Source organism: Triticum aestivum, chromosome 3B (assembly GCF_018294505.1).
Source record: "Triticum aestivum cultivar Chinese Spring chromosome 3B, IWGSC CS RefSeq v2.1, whole genome shotgun sequence".
NCBI lineage: Eukaryota > Viridiplantae > Streptophyta > Magnoliopsida > Poales > Poaceae > Triticum > Triticum aestivum.
In genome coordinates, this window is record NC_057801.1 from 264,832,794 (window position 1) to 264,849,761 (window position 16,968).

Consider the following 16,968-nt stretch of genomic DNA (forward strand, 5'->3'; position numbering starts at 1 on the left):
CAGTTAGATCTATTCTATGTAACTATCCTTTTTATTTTTATTTTCAAATCATTGCCGCTGGCTCCGTGCTGCTTTGGTCGCAGACATCGACGGCCGTACCCTGCACCTGCCATTAGGCCGGACCTGAGCTTTTCTTACTAGACATCACATGGCATGGAAGTCCCGAGGAGACATGCAGCACTATGTGCAAATCTGAGACAGAAAACAAATCCTTCAAGGACCTCCAGTTAAAGAGTCACGATCAGAATAGACCGATCACGTGGCAAGCCACTGGGAGTGCCACAGGGAGATATGACCCTTCCTTTTCTTTATTGTTTACCTAAAGGAGCCGTGTACGCTTGTAACTACTAGTAGTCTAGTTTGCTTTTTCATGCACATATCACTACTAGTCGCCTTATACATCTCTTGCCTATAATCGAAGTGTGCTAATTGTACGCAATTTGGAGTCTGGATTCTTGTCCGCAGGTCGGCAAATACGGTATGCTATGCACCGGAACTTCGTCAAGACGTCGGCACAAACGCGTCGTCACCGATGATTCGTCGAACTCTGACCCGCGCTAACGTTTGCGCGTCGCCACTCGACCGGACCGACCTCGGCAATCAGGCTATATTTTTTTTACTTCACTTAAGTTGATTAAGTAGAAGATTTTTCTTTTCTGAAAAAAAGTATTATTATTACTGTCATTATTTTTATTACTTTTGGTTCGCACTAATTTTAGTGCATAGGTAAATCAATTGGTCTGTGTCGCCACCTCGTCTGGTAGACGGCTTTGTCGCTTACCACCTGTGATCCAACGAACTCTGCGTCTATGGCCGAACAAATTTTCATTAGACTTTGCTTCGTCTGTCTTTGATTCGGCCGATCTCTCGTACTACTGCCAGTGTTGTTTTCTCTACACAGTCGAGGAGCACCATCCAGCCGAGGAGGACGAGCATGACTGCGTACAGTCCACGCAGGACAGCGCCCGTAGCTACCACAAATTCAGCTATGCGACAACCCACAAGGAGATAAATCCTCCCCCTTTTTTAAGATAAGAGTGCTTTGCTATTACCTGCATGAGATGCTATACCTCCAGCACCATATTGATTTGGATCTGATGTTGATTACTACATCATCTGCTGATTGCCGCACAAGACATCAGGTGCTATTCTTCCTATTAATTACGCACAGTATAAATTCTTTGTGCCGTCATATTTTCTCCCAGGTTTGTATTGTTGTGAGTATACAGATCGCTGTACGGCCTATGCGGCAGTCCGATCAACTTCATGTTTGGGGCCTGATGAACGCGGCATCTGGAATTCGGACTGCCCTATGAATTTGGGCTTCCTCGTGCCCTCACCGTGGCGTCAATAACCCCCGTCGACATCGTCCTCGGCGTCCAGGCTATATTCCTTCATATTATCAACTTCGCATAAATAAATTATGCAATTTCTTAATTGTTATTATTTTTGGTTTGCACTATTTCCATGTGAGCATGAAATCTACTTCGTCTGCGTCACTTTGGCAAGCCGGTGTCGTCATCCCAATCAGCATAAATCGGCTCGCATGATCAACTTGTTGGTCGCGTTGCCATACCGACGTGTTCGGTTGCCTCAGGGACTTCAACATCGCCGAGAAAGCTCCACCTCATCGAGTGAAAACGATCCGGGTCGGGCAGTGTTGCCACCTCGGCGTACTGACATACTACATCATCTCGGCTGGACGGAGGGCATCATCAACACTTCGTTACCCCACACCGGGGACTTTGGCGTCGCTCTGTCGGCCTGCATTGGCCGTACTATGTCACCACTTCGGATTGCCGAGCTCTACGCTCCGCCACCTCGGGACCGGCTTGGGGGCTGGGACCTTGTCCCGCCATAAGCTCGGACCGCATCATTAATGTCGAACACATTAACAAGCTAAGTCGCTTTCATGCTCAAAGTTTTAAAACTTTAAATTTTGTTCGGTCCGACCAAGCATTATACCTTTTTTTAGCAAAAAGTTGTTTGTGAAAAACTTCCTTGTCCAAACTTTGTTTGTGACACATAAATTCAAATACCCCTTTTACTTGGGGGCTCCCTTGCTGGAGCTTTTCCTCTTGCATATGATTATACTTGTACGGCTTCGTTCCTTGTTTGTGTATTACGCCACAATATGCACCATATTGACCTAAGTGATTTGCAAGCTGGGTTGCCTCGCTCCTGTGTTTACCCCTACGTTCCCGATTGTTCGGCTAGGGAGTAAAGGGAGCACCTCTGCGATTGTCACGATCGGGTCACCCGAGCCGGACCTCAGACTGGGTGAAGCCGAAAGATAGCGCTCTTACTGTTTTCAATAATGGTCGGCACACAACAGAACTCTTGAGTACAAAAAATATATGGCACAAGTCTCATAGTGAGCAGCCGAAGAAAGGTATCGGTGGGGGTACTATTTTCTTCGAAGATGCTTCTTACACTTCGTCGGTAATATAGCATAAGTTCCCTGAGCGCGCTTTGTCTGTTACAGCCTTATGGCCTGATTGCCTAGTTATCGGAAACACCGTCGATATTCTCGACAGGTGGAGTACATAACACTTTTCGGTCCTTGACCAAAGAGGGAGAAGCCGACGGTCGGTTAAGACGCGTATAAAGTTCGGGTGATCACAAATATGATATGAGTACTTCGGTACATACGATCATGGTACATAAAATTCTTTTTACCCAAGTCACTCGGGGGCTCTTAAATTTATGTGGGCTGTTTTATAGTAAGTGTTCTTCTTTTTAGTCGTTGCAAAGTCTTTTTTCTATCACTCCTTTTTTCGATGCGAGTGTGCGGTCAATAGCCGGGGAGCCTAATTTTTCTCTCAAAGCCGCTAAAGTTTGCTGCACTGGCCTAACGAGAAGTACTTCGCCTTCGGGATAGGAGGTTGAAGCCGTAGGCTGACCCGCTTGAAGTCTTGAGATAGGATGTGTCATGTTAAAGCACGACAGAAGTACAATTCTTTTTTTTCTAAGACCAATTTTCTTATTGGCACCGAACAATTGATCTAGTTCGGAAGTCGATTTTTACTGACTTTTTTGGTTTTCCAATCCTATGGCACTTTTCAACCATTTGTGTGTTTTCCGCATAAGTCTCGCAGTGCAACGCCGGACACCTTTAGAGATTCGGCAAAACTTCTCGGATATTGCTATATATGCATCAGTTTTGAATTGTGTCTTCGGTCAATAGTTGGGTTGCCCGGCTCCTGTGCTTGCCTCCTATATTTCGCTTTGTTCGGTTAGGTGTGCAAAAGGAGAACCACTATGATTGTGCTTCCAGCTCGCATGGTTAAGCACCTCGGTGGAAAAAGCCGAAAACTGACTTTCACAATAAGCGTGAACTGGTCAGCGATCCGATGACTATGTTAAATGACGGGCCGCTCATCACACTGGCCGCAGTGTTAACCACTTCCTTATGATAAACAATAATATAACACGCCTCTCTGCGTACCTTTGTTTATAAAACCGTATGGCCGGATTGCCTTATTTGCCGTAAATATTTGCCCTCATAAAGGCTTTATAAAGTAGGACAAACACTTCTCGGCTGCTGGCCGAGGAGATTGAAGCTGATGGTCGGTCAACAAAGTTTTGGTACAATGCGGATCCGAGCATTAATGATGTAAAGTACTTGGATACATAGCGTCATTACACATAATTTATGATTTTACTATGGATATCGATCCTTAATTCGGCCTCCCGTGCCCACATTAAGGCTCGGGGGCTACTAGGCTTCGGGCTTATTATTTACAAATATTAAAAGGGCACATTGATCCCCTGATATGGTGTTGCCACCCGACCAGTGTCTCGGGGGCTACTGCATCGATAATCCAATGCAGAAAATTTAAAGCGCAATATAGTTTTCGAGGAGATTATTATCCTCAGGTTGGTCGGCCGCACCCAACCTGAGTCTCGAGGACTTTGCACACCGCGTTTCTATTCCTAAGTATGCTGCCAAGCTGGGAATTGATCCTCAGGCTGATTTTCTGAATCGACTTGAGTCTCAGGGGCTACTAGGGTCAGCGGTTTGATTTTTTCCTTCAGGTGCATCCCGGATATTAGGCCAACACGCACCTTGAGGGCTACTGGCTATACATCTCGGCAGAGATTACATTGCATAATTTGGAATTAAATTCATAAAAATCAGCCCATGGCCGAGGTGGTGCACCACCTCGGATACAGTCCGGCGTTGGTGCTCAACTACAATAGACACCCCGGAAGCAGTTCGGCATAAAGCTCGGACGCCAGTGGCTGGCTCTGTAGAGGGCATTTTCGGCATTAAGCTTGGCTAAACTCCTTCAACTTTTTTGAACCAAGGTGATCTATGACACCTCGGACATAGTCCGGCGTTGGAGCTTGGACATAGTCCGGCGTTGGAGCATGGACATAGACCGGCGTTGGAGCTTGGACATAGACCGGCGTTGGAGCTTGGACACATTCCGGCGTTGGAGCTCGGAAGCAGTCTGGCGTTGGTGCTCGGCTGCAACAGATACCTCGAATGCAGTCCAAAGTTGGAGCTCGGACACAAGAGGACGCTGCCTCCCGGGAACAAGTTCAAACCCGAGGTGTGGCATAAAAATAACAAGGCATTGATAAAGGCTGGAAACTTAAAGGGGCTCCTCGGATACCCGACGTGTAAACTCTTCGGATTCACTTTGGCGATCCTCAAGTTCGAAGATGGAAAGATTTGTTGAACAAGTTTGCAAGACCAACGACTGAAGGTGAAGAATAGTTCGGAAGAATCGAGGAGCGTCCCCAACTTGAAGACCGGTTCAGGGGGCTACTGACGGTGTCCTGGACTAGGGGGTACTCACCACGTCGTCTCCCGATCAGTTGGATTGGGCCGAGGACCCCCCATGGCTGTATACTCATGGGCCAGTTCGGACGACCCCTGCCGCATACAAGGAAGACTCCACAAGACTTGGCGCCCAAGACAAAGACTCTCCTAAACCCTAGGCCTCTGGTGTCTTATATAAACCGAGGCCAGGCTAGTCAATAGACAATATCATATTCATTACTACAATCTCGTGGTAGATACATGTACTCTGTACAACACCCATATGAATACAATCAAAAGCAGCACATAGGGTATTATCTCATGAAGAGAGCCCGAAGCTGGGTAAAACCCCGTGTCCGTGTTACCATTGCTCCAAGACGCCTAGCTTAGGACCCCTACTACGAGATACACTGGATATTGAACCGACAACCACCTCAAACTCCAGTACCTCAAACAATTAGATACACAAACGCTCACGTACAAGATTAGGTAGGTCACATGCAATTGCTCGCTAGCTGCCTAAACCCTAACCTAGATGTAGCCAGACATCAGGCGCTAGTCAGTAAACGAGGCTGCCGCCGAGTAGATGGAAGACGCTATCTGCAGTCACTTATGGGTGCGTGATATGCCGATGAGTCGACAACAATGGCTGCATGACTAGTAGTGAGCAGTCCACGAGTAGATGGAAGACAGACATACACAATTAAGGTTAGTATGTCCTTTCTGAAACCCCCATAAAAAAGTCCTTTCTGAAAAAATAAATCTTGTATTTTAATGATTTAGTGATGGTTACTATGTAAAATTATTAATATTCCATTTGATCACTTACAACTTGTTAGCACTAATATTTGATATAATTTTAAAATTGTACCGAATAACATATTCTCGAAGTTATATATTACTTCTTAGGTTATATGATTTTTCTTGTTCTTAAATTTAGGGCCCCATTTTGCATTTCTATCCTAGACCTCAAATTTCCAGGGATGGCTCTAGAACTAGGGAATAACCGAATGCCATCATGTAACATTTCTTGCTAGATCACACCTCGATCTAAACTCGACTGGGTTATTCAAACCAAGATGAACTAACATAATGAATCATAGATGAATGATTCTCTAACATCACCATCATATTGTATAGAGCAATCTAGTAGAGTCAAATGTGGCGGTGATGTGAATAGCGCACGTCCTAGGGTTGGCACCCGGCGAAAGTGTGGCACCATCTTCTTCTCCATCTTATCTGGGCCACGTGGAGGAGGTGTTGGAGTGACCTCCATCTAGATAAGTGGAGATGTTGGGTTTTGATTCCCCCACTCTGGGGATGCCCCTCTTGAACGATGCACATATACCCCCTCTCCACCATCAGTCTTCTCCTCTACTTTGATCTTTATCTTCTCATGAATCCAAGGGAAGAAACAAGAACCATTTCAGAGTTTAAACGAGAAAGTTATGGTGATTTTTGTGACTTCCTCTCATATGGTATGGACTATGACCATGGACGGGCATACCAATGGTTGGCTTGTACTCTAGGTTTCACATTGTTTAGTATTTTGGCTACCAAATCTTCATCCTCAATACGATTCAGGTGATCTTTGGCTTATTGGATTCATATCAACAGCCCCTTAAACATCCAAGTATTGAACCTTAGTTTTATTAAGTTGCGGGGACTTTATCATCTATAAAATACTCAAGATTCCTTGTATCCGAGGCTCATAACTTCAATAAAATGCTCTAAAATTTGGTCCATGCATCGGGGTAAGTCCACGAGAGATATAACTCATCTGAAAACCCTACATAACAAAGAAGGAAAATAAATATAAAAATAACAATTGATGGGATACTCTGAGATGAATCTCAAAATATGGCGAGTTAACAATGATGAGTGAAAATGCAATAATCAACATCATCAATGTCAGAGCTAAATCCGGTAGACCTCGAGGTAGGGGATCCTATGCTAGATGTCTTAAATGTAGGTAACCTGAACACATGATTTTACCAAGGTTCGCGCTCTCCGAGGAGATAGTACCCTATGGCATGCCTGTGTTTTATCGTGTTGGAGTAAGTAGATAGTACACATAACTACCAAGAGATTGTATGCTGTGTAAGATTGTGTTTTATTGACTAGTCTGGCCCCGACTTATATAAGATACCTGAGACCTAGGATTGTAAGAGTCCTAGTCGGCTACGTCAATGGAGAGGACTTCTCCACGGATACAAAGTCCTTTTCTTGAATGTCAAGGCTTCCAGAATCTCTTTCATAGAGCATCATGGGCCGACCAAATTGACCCAGGATGGAATCTACCTAGGGGTCCTTAGCCCGGACTACCAGGCTGGGAACCGATGTCATGAGTGACCCATGGGCTAGGACACCGTCAATCGAAGAAGGACAATATGAGGCGCTTAATTGAGTGCCAAAATCTAGATATAAGCTTGGAAGAAATCCATTTGGACTAGGTTGACCGACAGATTCATTTGAAGGACGACACCGTGAACCTCTTAGTCGAAGAAAGGGTCATTGAGATGTTTTTGTTAGGGTAAGGGATTAGGGTAGATTGACTAGATGAAGACTCTCTAGGAAGAGGGGGCAAGAGAGCCGAGCAAAGTGAAGAAGAGATATGTCGGGAGCCATCATTGCTGCCTCGACACTTCCGCATTATTTCTAGAAAATGAACTTTCCCTAAATTGTGTGTTGCAAGGTGACAACCACAACAATTCAAGGTGTCATTTAGTAGGGGAGAGAGGCCAAACCTCCTATTCAAATCAAATAGACCACATGGTTACAATTAGATTCATGCTAATGGGTCGGACATGGTTACAATTAGATTCATGCTAATGGGTCGGAATTTTTTTCTGGCCCAACATTTGAGACCCATACGAGAAAATCCTTCTGTCCCAACAATGTGCCTAACATCTAACATACATTCGTATAATTGGTTTGACACCTGGCCATCAACCAATAAATATGCTAGTAACACGGAGTCCCGCGAACAAGTCACACACATGCTGATAAATACACATGAGTTTATTCAAGAAGAGAGAATAAACCATAAATACAAAGGAATATTGTTTACATCTAAGATTGCCTCTTGGGCATATATATGTTTCTAACAACACTATATGCTGTTGTACTACAAATAATAATAATAACATGTGGCGTGAAGCACAAAACTATGCTCAAGGGGAAGAATGTCACAAGACAGAACAATAGTTCCTTGTTCTTTTCCAGGTCGCAACAATATTTCTACATCAATGCTTCATGCTGCCCCTAGCAAAGTGTGGTCCGAAGGTGCACATAAGACCGACGACGGTGGCCGCGTTAAGCATGAAAAATACAAGGTGGTCGCCTGCAGGATTGACAACAGATACCAGGAAAAAATTAGAGTGAACCGAAGCTAGGGAATATGAATTTTGCGTGATGCTGAAATCATAGCATAACCCATGCATGTTCAAGATAATCTACTCAAATAGGATATACCTTCACTAAAATTTAAGGTGTGATACTAAACCAGTGCATAAGATCTTGTTTACTATGTTGTGTTATTTTGGTATGCATATGTGTTTCCGTAAGAACTGCGATGCGAAGACGTCTTGCACTAAAAATCTAAGCTTTAAATAGAAAAATCAATCATGCATGTAATTGTGATACATAGAATTTAAGAGATGGCCTTCATAAGTACCATTACACGTCTCGCTTTGTATAACACATTCAAGTCAACCAATTTCCAGCTATTCTTTATTCACACACACACACACACACACACACACACACACACACACACACACACACACACACACACACACACACACACACACACACGTAAAGAATCCACAAAGCATGAATTTCTATGTTTTCTACCGCACGGCAAGAGCCATAAGCCATCCTTAAACCCAAAATTTTCAATAAAATTGTTTCATGTCATGACATAGATTTTTAAAAAATTGCTAGCAAAATGGTAGATAAATTGGATGTGTAGTTAATTCACGTAATTTTACTTGGAAATGTATAAGCAATGTAATACCTGGAAGAAATGAAGCAGTTTGGCGCCTTTGAGCCCATGAAAATCTACAGTGGAAATTGTAAAACATGATAAGGTAATTGTTTTCCCCAAAAAATTGACAAAAAACAAGGGTTAATAATAGAGTTTTATTTCATGGTGTATACGAGTTTATAATGTTTAAAGGAAGAAATTTTATTGTGGCTGCTATATAGTGCGTAAAGTGGTGGACCATAGCTACTTACATAACACCGGCAACAGCCGGAGCGACAGCTTTGAAGATGGACATTAGTGTTACAGAAAGTCCATTGGCCGATGCTCTTAGGTCTTGACTCTGTTTTTTCATGTATATCGAACGGTCGGAAATATAGAAACTAATATCATCAATTTTCATGGAACATATGGAATGCAACTTTTGATATAATTACAGAGTATTAGAAATCATGCAAACTTACCACAGCATCATTCATCAAAATATTGCACACCGTGATGGTAGTTACCTGCAACATTTCAAGAGAGTATGAGTAACACTAATTAATGATTGCTACCTTGAGTTCTAGTATATAACATATAAGCATGATAGTATTGGTGGGTAAGATAAACATATAAGCAATCAAAATATTTGTGAACATATGAGTAATTAGTAGTTTTATGATTTTGTTGCTAGCTTGCGCCAATTAGTTCCTGAGAACACTGTTTACGTGTATTGATTAGCAATCACTCCGATAGATAAACCAAAATTGGAATATTTTTCATAATATGAACTACTAGCATGTCCAAGTTTGAATACTTGTCCTACACAATAAAAACAAGATCTTTGCACTCACTTGGAAGGAATTCTTCAGAGAAGATGCACAATTTACTACCAACTGAAGATTGAACCCTGATAATGTAGTCATGAATGGATAGCTTGCAAGAAGTGGTAATGTCAAGATCTGCATACGAGAATTTTTGATGAGTTGAACCATTACAATATAACTGACTTTGCTGATCAAGTAGTAGGTATTCTTACCGCAGTTGCACGGACTAATGTGATAGGTTCTATAGCTTTTGCAACCGATGGATAAATCAAAATCTGGTATATTAGGAGGAAGAGACCTGATAAAAACGACAATAAGAACAACAAACTCTCCATGCAAAAAACATATAACGATGCAAGAAACATGATTTGTCAAGTTACTTGTGAGTTATCATGAACACATGCTTCATATTTGAATATGGTTCTAGCACGGCTTCACTCTTGATATTAAGTATCGATCATAGGATTCAAATGAAATTAGATAAAGTTGCCTCATTAGTATTAGTACCCTCAACAAGTAAAATATATTTATACATAGATTTAATCTTATAGATTTTGTATCGAAACATATATGCCTATCAATACACATCTATGATAGAAAAAATCATATATACATGTGGCTAGAGTTGCTAGATCCTCCCTAGGTTCCTATCTCCAAAATTGTCTATGATGTTTAAAACTTCAAATCTTAATCAAATTATATATCGGTCATGACTTATAGATTCGCTACTCCAAATTTGAAGGAATCTTTCCTATTGCTCTTACAATTAGATACCTGAGAGTGCTAGGACACTGCCCACATCTGTAGAAGTAAAGTTTAATCCACCATATTTCCTGTCACTAACAGCCCAAAGAGAGAATACCTGCAATTTTATGTTTTGACCAAATCAAATCCATAATGATAATGGTAATGGTAATGCAACAAAAGATACAGAAAAAATAAGTGAAACACAAGATGCTATCTCAGGAAAGAAAAGGTATGATAAACATGAGTGGAGGATAATCAACAATCAAATGACTCATGTTACCTCTGCATAAGCCACATCCTGAAGAGAGAAAAGGCAATATACGGTGATAGCGGACATCAATGGCCAGTTTGTGAACAAACTCCAATATCCACCACTGCTTTCTTCAGCATTAGAGTCAGAAAGAGATTCCTCCATGGCTTCAATTGAATTATTTGAATCTGTGGCTTCATTGTGTTTATGCAAAGTTTCCTATAGCATTTTAGACATGTTAAATTTTAAACCGAGATCTCCCACAAAGAAATGTAAAGATGAGGTTATATGTGCAACATCTGTAAGGTCTTTGCTGAAAATATTCTAGGGTGCGTACAACTACATTAAATGCCTTAAGCAACTAAGTTTTTTTAGTTACTCATATCCTTGGTTGTTTGCCTTAACACCACTCATGACAATAGCTAAGTGCATTACAACACAGAAAGACTCACCGGAAGCCATATGCAAGAAATTAAAGCAGCAACGGCGAGGATTGATATACACAGGCATGGGAGAAAATATGGAAACCTATAACAATGCGAGTTTAACAAGAATTAGCATCACGTAATAAACCGACAAAAAAAGGGTGCACATATCAAATTCTTACCTCCCGAATATAGATTCCTGAGAGAACATACCTGGATATTTATCTGCTGGCTGATATAACAACAACACACAAATAAAATTAGCTTGCAAGGCCCCTAACATTTTATTTTACAATAACTTTATGCGAACATTAAATTATTTTAAAAAGGAATATATGGGCTTGGTTGGTTTGCATGCTTTGTATTTGGCAGATTGAATTTGACTACCAATTCTAATTTCATGAGAAGTGGAATTATGGCTCGAGATCAACTTCAATTCATATGCTGCAAAGCCATGAATTTTTAGAACTAATTTTGTATGTAAAAGTCATTCCAAAATACATTTGGTTCAACGCTTTGAAGTATTATGTACATACACATATAATGATACCATGATAACATAATTTAATGTCGGTAGCACATATCTAATATAATGCATGATATTAATACTACGATACACTAATTATGTCATGATATTATGTTACATTAATTATGTTATTTACATAATTTATTAGGTATTGTAATATTTCCATCTTATGGTATGTTATATAGTGGCGGAACCATGTTCAGGCCAACAGGGGTCATGTCCCCCAGCCTTGGACACTATTATTATATGTGCACCAGTTTATTTAGAATTGGGTTAGAAATCCACTTTTAAACTAAACAAAAACTATTCACTTGGCCCTAATCACAATCCATATGGGACGAGAGGTAACTATGATAGTGTGTGCTTACACACAACATATCAAATACAGTGAGTATTCATTCATGTCCATTAACAAAATTTGTATAGATGGGGAACTTGGCATATTTTTGCCATGGTGGGTAAACATTAACGTGTATCTAATTGGACGTAGAACCTACTTGCCCACAAAGCAAGTAAATGAGTTATATATGGATCAGGGAAACAAGGACAACCAAAAAAGTTTACTGGTAGCACATATAATTTGAGAAATGGGAAGTTCGAGTGCACAATAATAAAAGAAGATTTGGAGATTGGTTTTTGTGTGTGAATATTAAACAAACTATTACCTGTGCAAGATAACCACCAATGGCTGGACCAACAATGAGGCCTATGGCACGTGAGGAAGAAATCTGAAGGATTGCCCATCAATAGAAACGGCGAGCATTATTTTTCACCCAATAAAGTTGGGGGTTGGGTAATAGTAACATGAAAATATTGTAATAACTTGAGAATCTTACAAGTGATAATGCGAGGTGACTGTATTCTTTCCGGCATACTTCTGTAGCATAAGCCTGAACATGCGCAAAAAGAAGTCAATCAAATGTTAATGTAGTGAAACATTTATATTAATGGTGTATTAAACACCACAATCACGCTAGGGAAATATGTATACTCTTTTGAGAAAGGATAGTGTATGGGTTAACCATGTGAATACATGCTGGTTGGCTGGAATTTATCTACTACAACTTGGGAAGTAAAGATCGTGTTCACTAAAACATAACAATATTCATTCGAAATAGGCTAATAATCTAAAGAGCCATGTGCATTACACATCAACCATATTTCTGAAATGTCACGCTCTCACAAAAATATTACACAATTAAGTCCAATGGATAACATAAGAGCTATTATTGAACAAATTTAAGAATATGAATGTGAGTACATGATCAGTTAGTAAACAAAGTACAAGAACATGATGGAAGATTGTAGTACCAAAAAGATGAGTATACTCATGATTGTTTTGGTACCTTAATTGGCCCCAGCATACCAGACAACAACCCAAGCAAACCTCTTGTGGTTAATGCCATCCAATAACTAGAGCTGAGTCCAAATAGTGTATTCAAGGTAATTCTGAAACATATGAGGAAACATGCTTCAATTTTGGGTGCATGTGCAAAATTATAGCCAAAGAAAATCTCCTACTGGCGAGTAGAAAAGACTGTGCTTCGTAAACAATATTATCCTTACACTGCAATAAGGGTAATTACAAGAACAGGTTTCCTCCCATGCTTATCGGCCACAATTCCCCATACTGTAGAGGTGAGTGCTCTACCAAGCATATATGAAGCGCCTTCATTGATAGCAAATTAAGGTACCATAAGTTTATCACAGTACTTAAAGTTGAGGTATATCTCCTCACATCAAAATGTCCTTGCACAACTATGCTTAAGTGCTTCAGAAGTTTGACATAAAACACTATCTTTAGGAAAACTCACCAACAAAACCAGCATAAAATCCAATATCTTCTACTTGCTTAGCAATGTGCAGATCCCTTATCTGTAAACAAAGATCCGATGAAGATAATTTTATTAAAACTTAGGACAATATTTGTCACTCAGCAATGACAAACTACTTACCAAACAATATTTAGTTAAAAATCATGTTTCCAAACTTAAAATAGCCTAGTAGTTTTCCAAACAAACAATATACAATTTAATTCTCATAGTTATCATTAGATGGTATAAACTGTAAGTCTCATGAGTGTCACTCATATTTTCTACACAAAATTGTCACAAGCCACAACATTACAAGAATCATCCATTCTGGCCTACTACTCCCTCCGTTCGGAAAAATTTGTCACAAAAATGGATGTATCTACAACTAAAATATATTTAGATACATTCATTTCTTAGACGAGTAATTCCGAACGGATGGAGTACTTGGCAAGACGTTAGTTCCTTGTGTAAGAGCTACACATGACTTATTATTTAGAAATAAAAAGGCAACAATATTCATTTTTCTCCCTCCTTTTCGACTTTGGTCATTAGTAACATTGTTTTAAAGTGCGCCTTATAAACAAGTGACATCTCATTTGCCTAAATTTATTTAAACACCCTCTAGATAAAAGAAATAATGTTGACAAGTGAATAATTTGGAATGGTGAGAGCCAAAAATGGGGTAAAGTTGACTCTCTTTCTTTCTCAAAGACGCATCTGACTGCAATGTTTCAACTACATTTTCATGGTCTTATACAGAGCTTGCATCATAGATATATACTCTTCGTAGCGTTGCTCACCATAAAATACAAGAAGGGAAACAATGATTGAATCGGCAAGGCTGCAATAGGAAGAAGGAATAAATTATATCAATTCATAATTAGTAATGAGTAGACAGCTCATAAGGTAGAAGCAAAAAGTATCGGAAACTATTATAGTCTAATAAAGTTTCAAATGCGGTTAGTGTTTAGTAATATTAGCACCCTTCTCTCAATTAAACAAATGGAGAAGCTACCAGACTTAGCACGAATATTGCATTTCGATGGACATAGGCTAACCTGTCTGAGCGATCTCTGTCCATGAAGGAAAAGAGGTAACCAAGTTTGACATGATGGAATCTTTGGTGAGATGCATCGTACAGACGACTACGTAGTTGGCAGCCCGTTGTTGGTGTGCATGTCCATGTATTGTGCGTGCAGTCTTTGGCCGGCAAATTGATCATAGATCCCGTGTCTACGTTTTTTTTTAGGAATTTTTTTTTTTGAAACAAGGCAAAAGAGATTTGCCATTTTCATTGAATAAGAAGGAGTAGTATTTTGAGGAATTTTTTTTGAGGAATTGATCTCCATGTTTACGTGCAATGGCTACTTTCCCACCGGTTGATGTGTAGTAAAAAGTATCAACCAAACTGGGCAAAGCCGAGGGTGATCCTCCTTTTCTTTTCCTTTTTCTGGAGGATCTGCGAAGATCCACAGGTTTCCTCAACTTCTCTGATTTGCATCCGCTGTGTTTCGGGGGGCAGAGGTTGGTACTGTGCGAGTGATGGCCAAGGACACGTAGCAAGAGGTTGTGAGGACGGAAGGGAGTATTTTAAGCGACCCGAAAGGGAATTAATCATGACCAAGGGAAGATGTTTAGAGGTGGAAAAACTCTCCTAGTAGTACTACTTAAAATAGCAAGTGGCATGTGACGTAAGTGGTAATTAATTGCACATGAACCCGTTCCGGGCAGAGTTTTGGTCGAGATTACGACGATGCATGCCGCACCCAAACTTGTACTGCTACAAGAGGGCTGACGGGAAGATACAGACATCCGAGAAACAGTACTCAAGGAACATCGATGCAGCTAAACCTACTCTAACAAAGGCAAGATTGGCTGTCCCATCGCTTTGGACAATAACAAAGTGCAAGTACAAGTGTAGAAAAGCAAGGCTGCATGCTTGAGCCTTGAGGCAAAATTATCAGTCTCGACTTCCTGCGCAGGGCCAATCAACCACGAGGAACGCCAGGATTAACCGACATGACATTAGCAGATTGTTGAGGACAGTGACACGGTCGGTGGAAAAAAGACGACGAGGGATAGGTAGCAAAAAAAAGGTTTGCGCCAATCAAATCAAAGTCTAAAAGGGAGGATGATCTAATCTAGTAAAAAAAAGGTTTAAAAGGGCGGACACAGACGGAGAGTAAGATCTGTAGGTTCCTGCTGCATACGACTCCACGAGAGAAAACAACAGCAGCAGTTGATTAAACAGTAAATCCACTGGAGAGGAGAGGAGAGATGATTAAGGGAGGGGATGCAGCGAGTAGAGAACGGGGGCACGCACTAGAGCAGACGGTGACGAGCCACATGCAGGCGAACTCTGTGTAGGGCACGCCCCTCCGCGTCTCGTTCCTCTTCTCCAGCCTGCACCCGGGGCAGTTGCCGTGGTAGTACGTCCGCTTCAGCAGCGGCACCTCCAGCCCGTCGCCGCCGGCATCTTTGCCCATCTTCCTCGGCGGGCAGAGGAAGCGGCCGGGGCGGTGCAATGCCGCACAGGACAGAATGGCCTTTTGCCTCTGCTCGCTTTGGTTGCTGCCGCTGAAGCGCGGCTCCTGTTTATGGTGCACGAACGTACAGCGCACGGTGGCCTCCTCTTTATGGAGCAGCAAGGATACAGCACACCAAATATTTATATTACTACAAAAAACCAAGTTACTAGTAGTACCACCAGCAGCAGCAGCAGGAGTGGGTTAAACTAGCTAGCTAGGGTCCGCAAGGCCACCAGCCCACGAGGACCACTGCCGGGTCAGCCTTCACAGATTGTGGGGCGGGTACGAGATGCAGGCCACAACGTGCTGCACGCCCGTAAACATACAACGCGAGAGAGGGACGGGCTGTTTTTTCTTTCTTTTTTTTTCTGATGAATTCGTTCGACGGTGACGCCCTGCATTATTGCCGTAGAAAATGGGACGACAGAACGTGATGCGCGTTATACACGGAAGGAAGGAAATGCGATGATAGCAGCCACCAGGCATCCGAATCTTGTGATCAATTGGTTGGTCTTTCAGGCTTGACCCGAAATTCGTATCGGGGGGTGGTCTGGAGCTACTGGGAGCATGGGACATTTAAAGATATTATCGCATCCAGAAATGAAGCACACAGTATTAGATGCTGGAAGTTCAGACTAAAAGAAATCTGAGTCTTGTGGCTCATAGGAGTAAGCATCTAAGCACCTTCCAAAAGTGGATTAATCCTTAATCTAGAATGATGCATTAAGAAGTTTTGATAATAGAATATGTCCACATGTTGGAAAATGCTGGAATAGGATAAACTCTCTTGCTTTCTGATTTTGTATAATTTGTAAATATCGGTTATATTAATAAAAAATGTCGTAGAACAATTGTTCTTCGGTTGGTGCTTCATTTAAAGATATTTGCCCAGAATTTTCTCATCCACTACTAAGGAGAACTTGACATTGCAGGAATTTTTCCAAACTGTTAATTCTTTTTTTTAACGGAACAAAACAGCTTATTCACCGAAAAGCTTCCACGCCCCACTCTCAATACAGGCACACCAACAATTATGTTTGGCTGTGGCTCGGAACCGTGGTGGTTTCTAGCCTCGGGCAGCGCTTATCTGTTCCTTCCCGGCATGGAATGGTG

General features: G+C 41.3%; 1 protein-coding gene across 2 annotated transcripts; it reads right to left on the minus strand.

Moving 5' to 3' along the window:
* Nucleotides 1-7,771: 7,771 nt before the first annotated feature.
* LOC123069647 (probable peptide/nitrate transporter At3g43790) lies at nucleotides 7,772-16,031 on the minus strand. 2 transcript variants are annotated; one of them, XM_044492556.1, is made up of 17 exons: nucleotides 15,651-16,031; nucleotides 14,128-14,168; nucleotides 13,328-13,388; nucleotides 13,080-13,182; nucleotides 12,860-12,962; nucleotides 12,350-12,403; nucleotides 12,179-12,241; nucleotides 11,170-11,219; nucleotides 11,015-11,090; nucleotides 10,593-10,781; nucleotides 10,340-10,427; nucleotides 9,778-9,863; nucleotides 9,593-9,700; nucleotides 9,221-9,265; nucleotides 9,011-9,099; nucleotides 8,790-8,833; nucleotides 7,772-8,114 (listed from the first exon to the last, which is right to left on the minus strand). In XM_044492556.1, exons 1-17 carry the CDS (start codon nucleotides 15,811-15,813, stop codon nucleotides 8,017-8,019), a joined length of 1,461 nt encoding a protein of 486 aa, XP_044348491.1. In that variant the 5' UTR covers nucleotides 15,814-16,031; the 3' UTR covers nucleotides 7,772-8,016. The 2 variants fall into 2 exon arrangements, with proteins under 2 accessions (XP_044348491.1, XP_044348492.1); XM_044492557.1 differs by having other exon boundaries at nucleotides 9,011-9,139.
* Nucleotides 16,032-16,968: the final 937 nt, after the last annotated feature.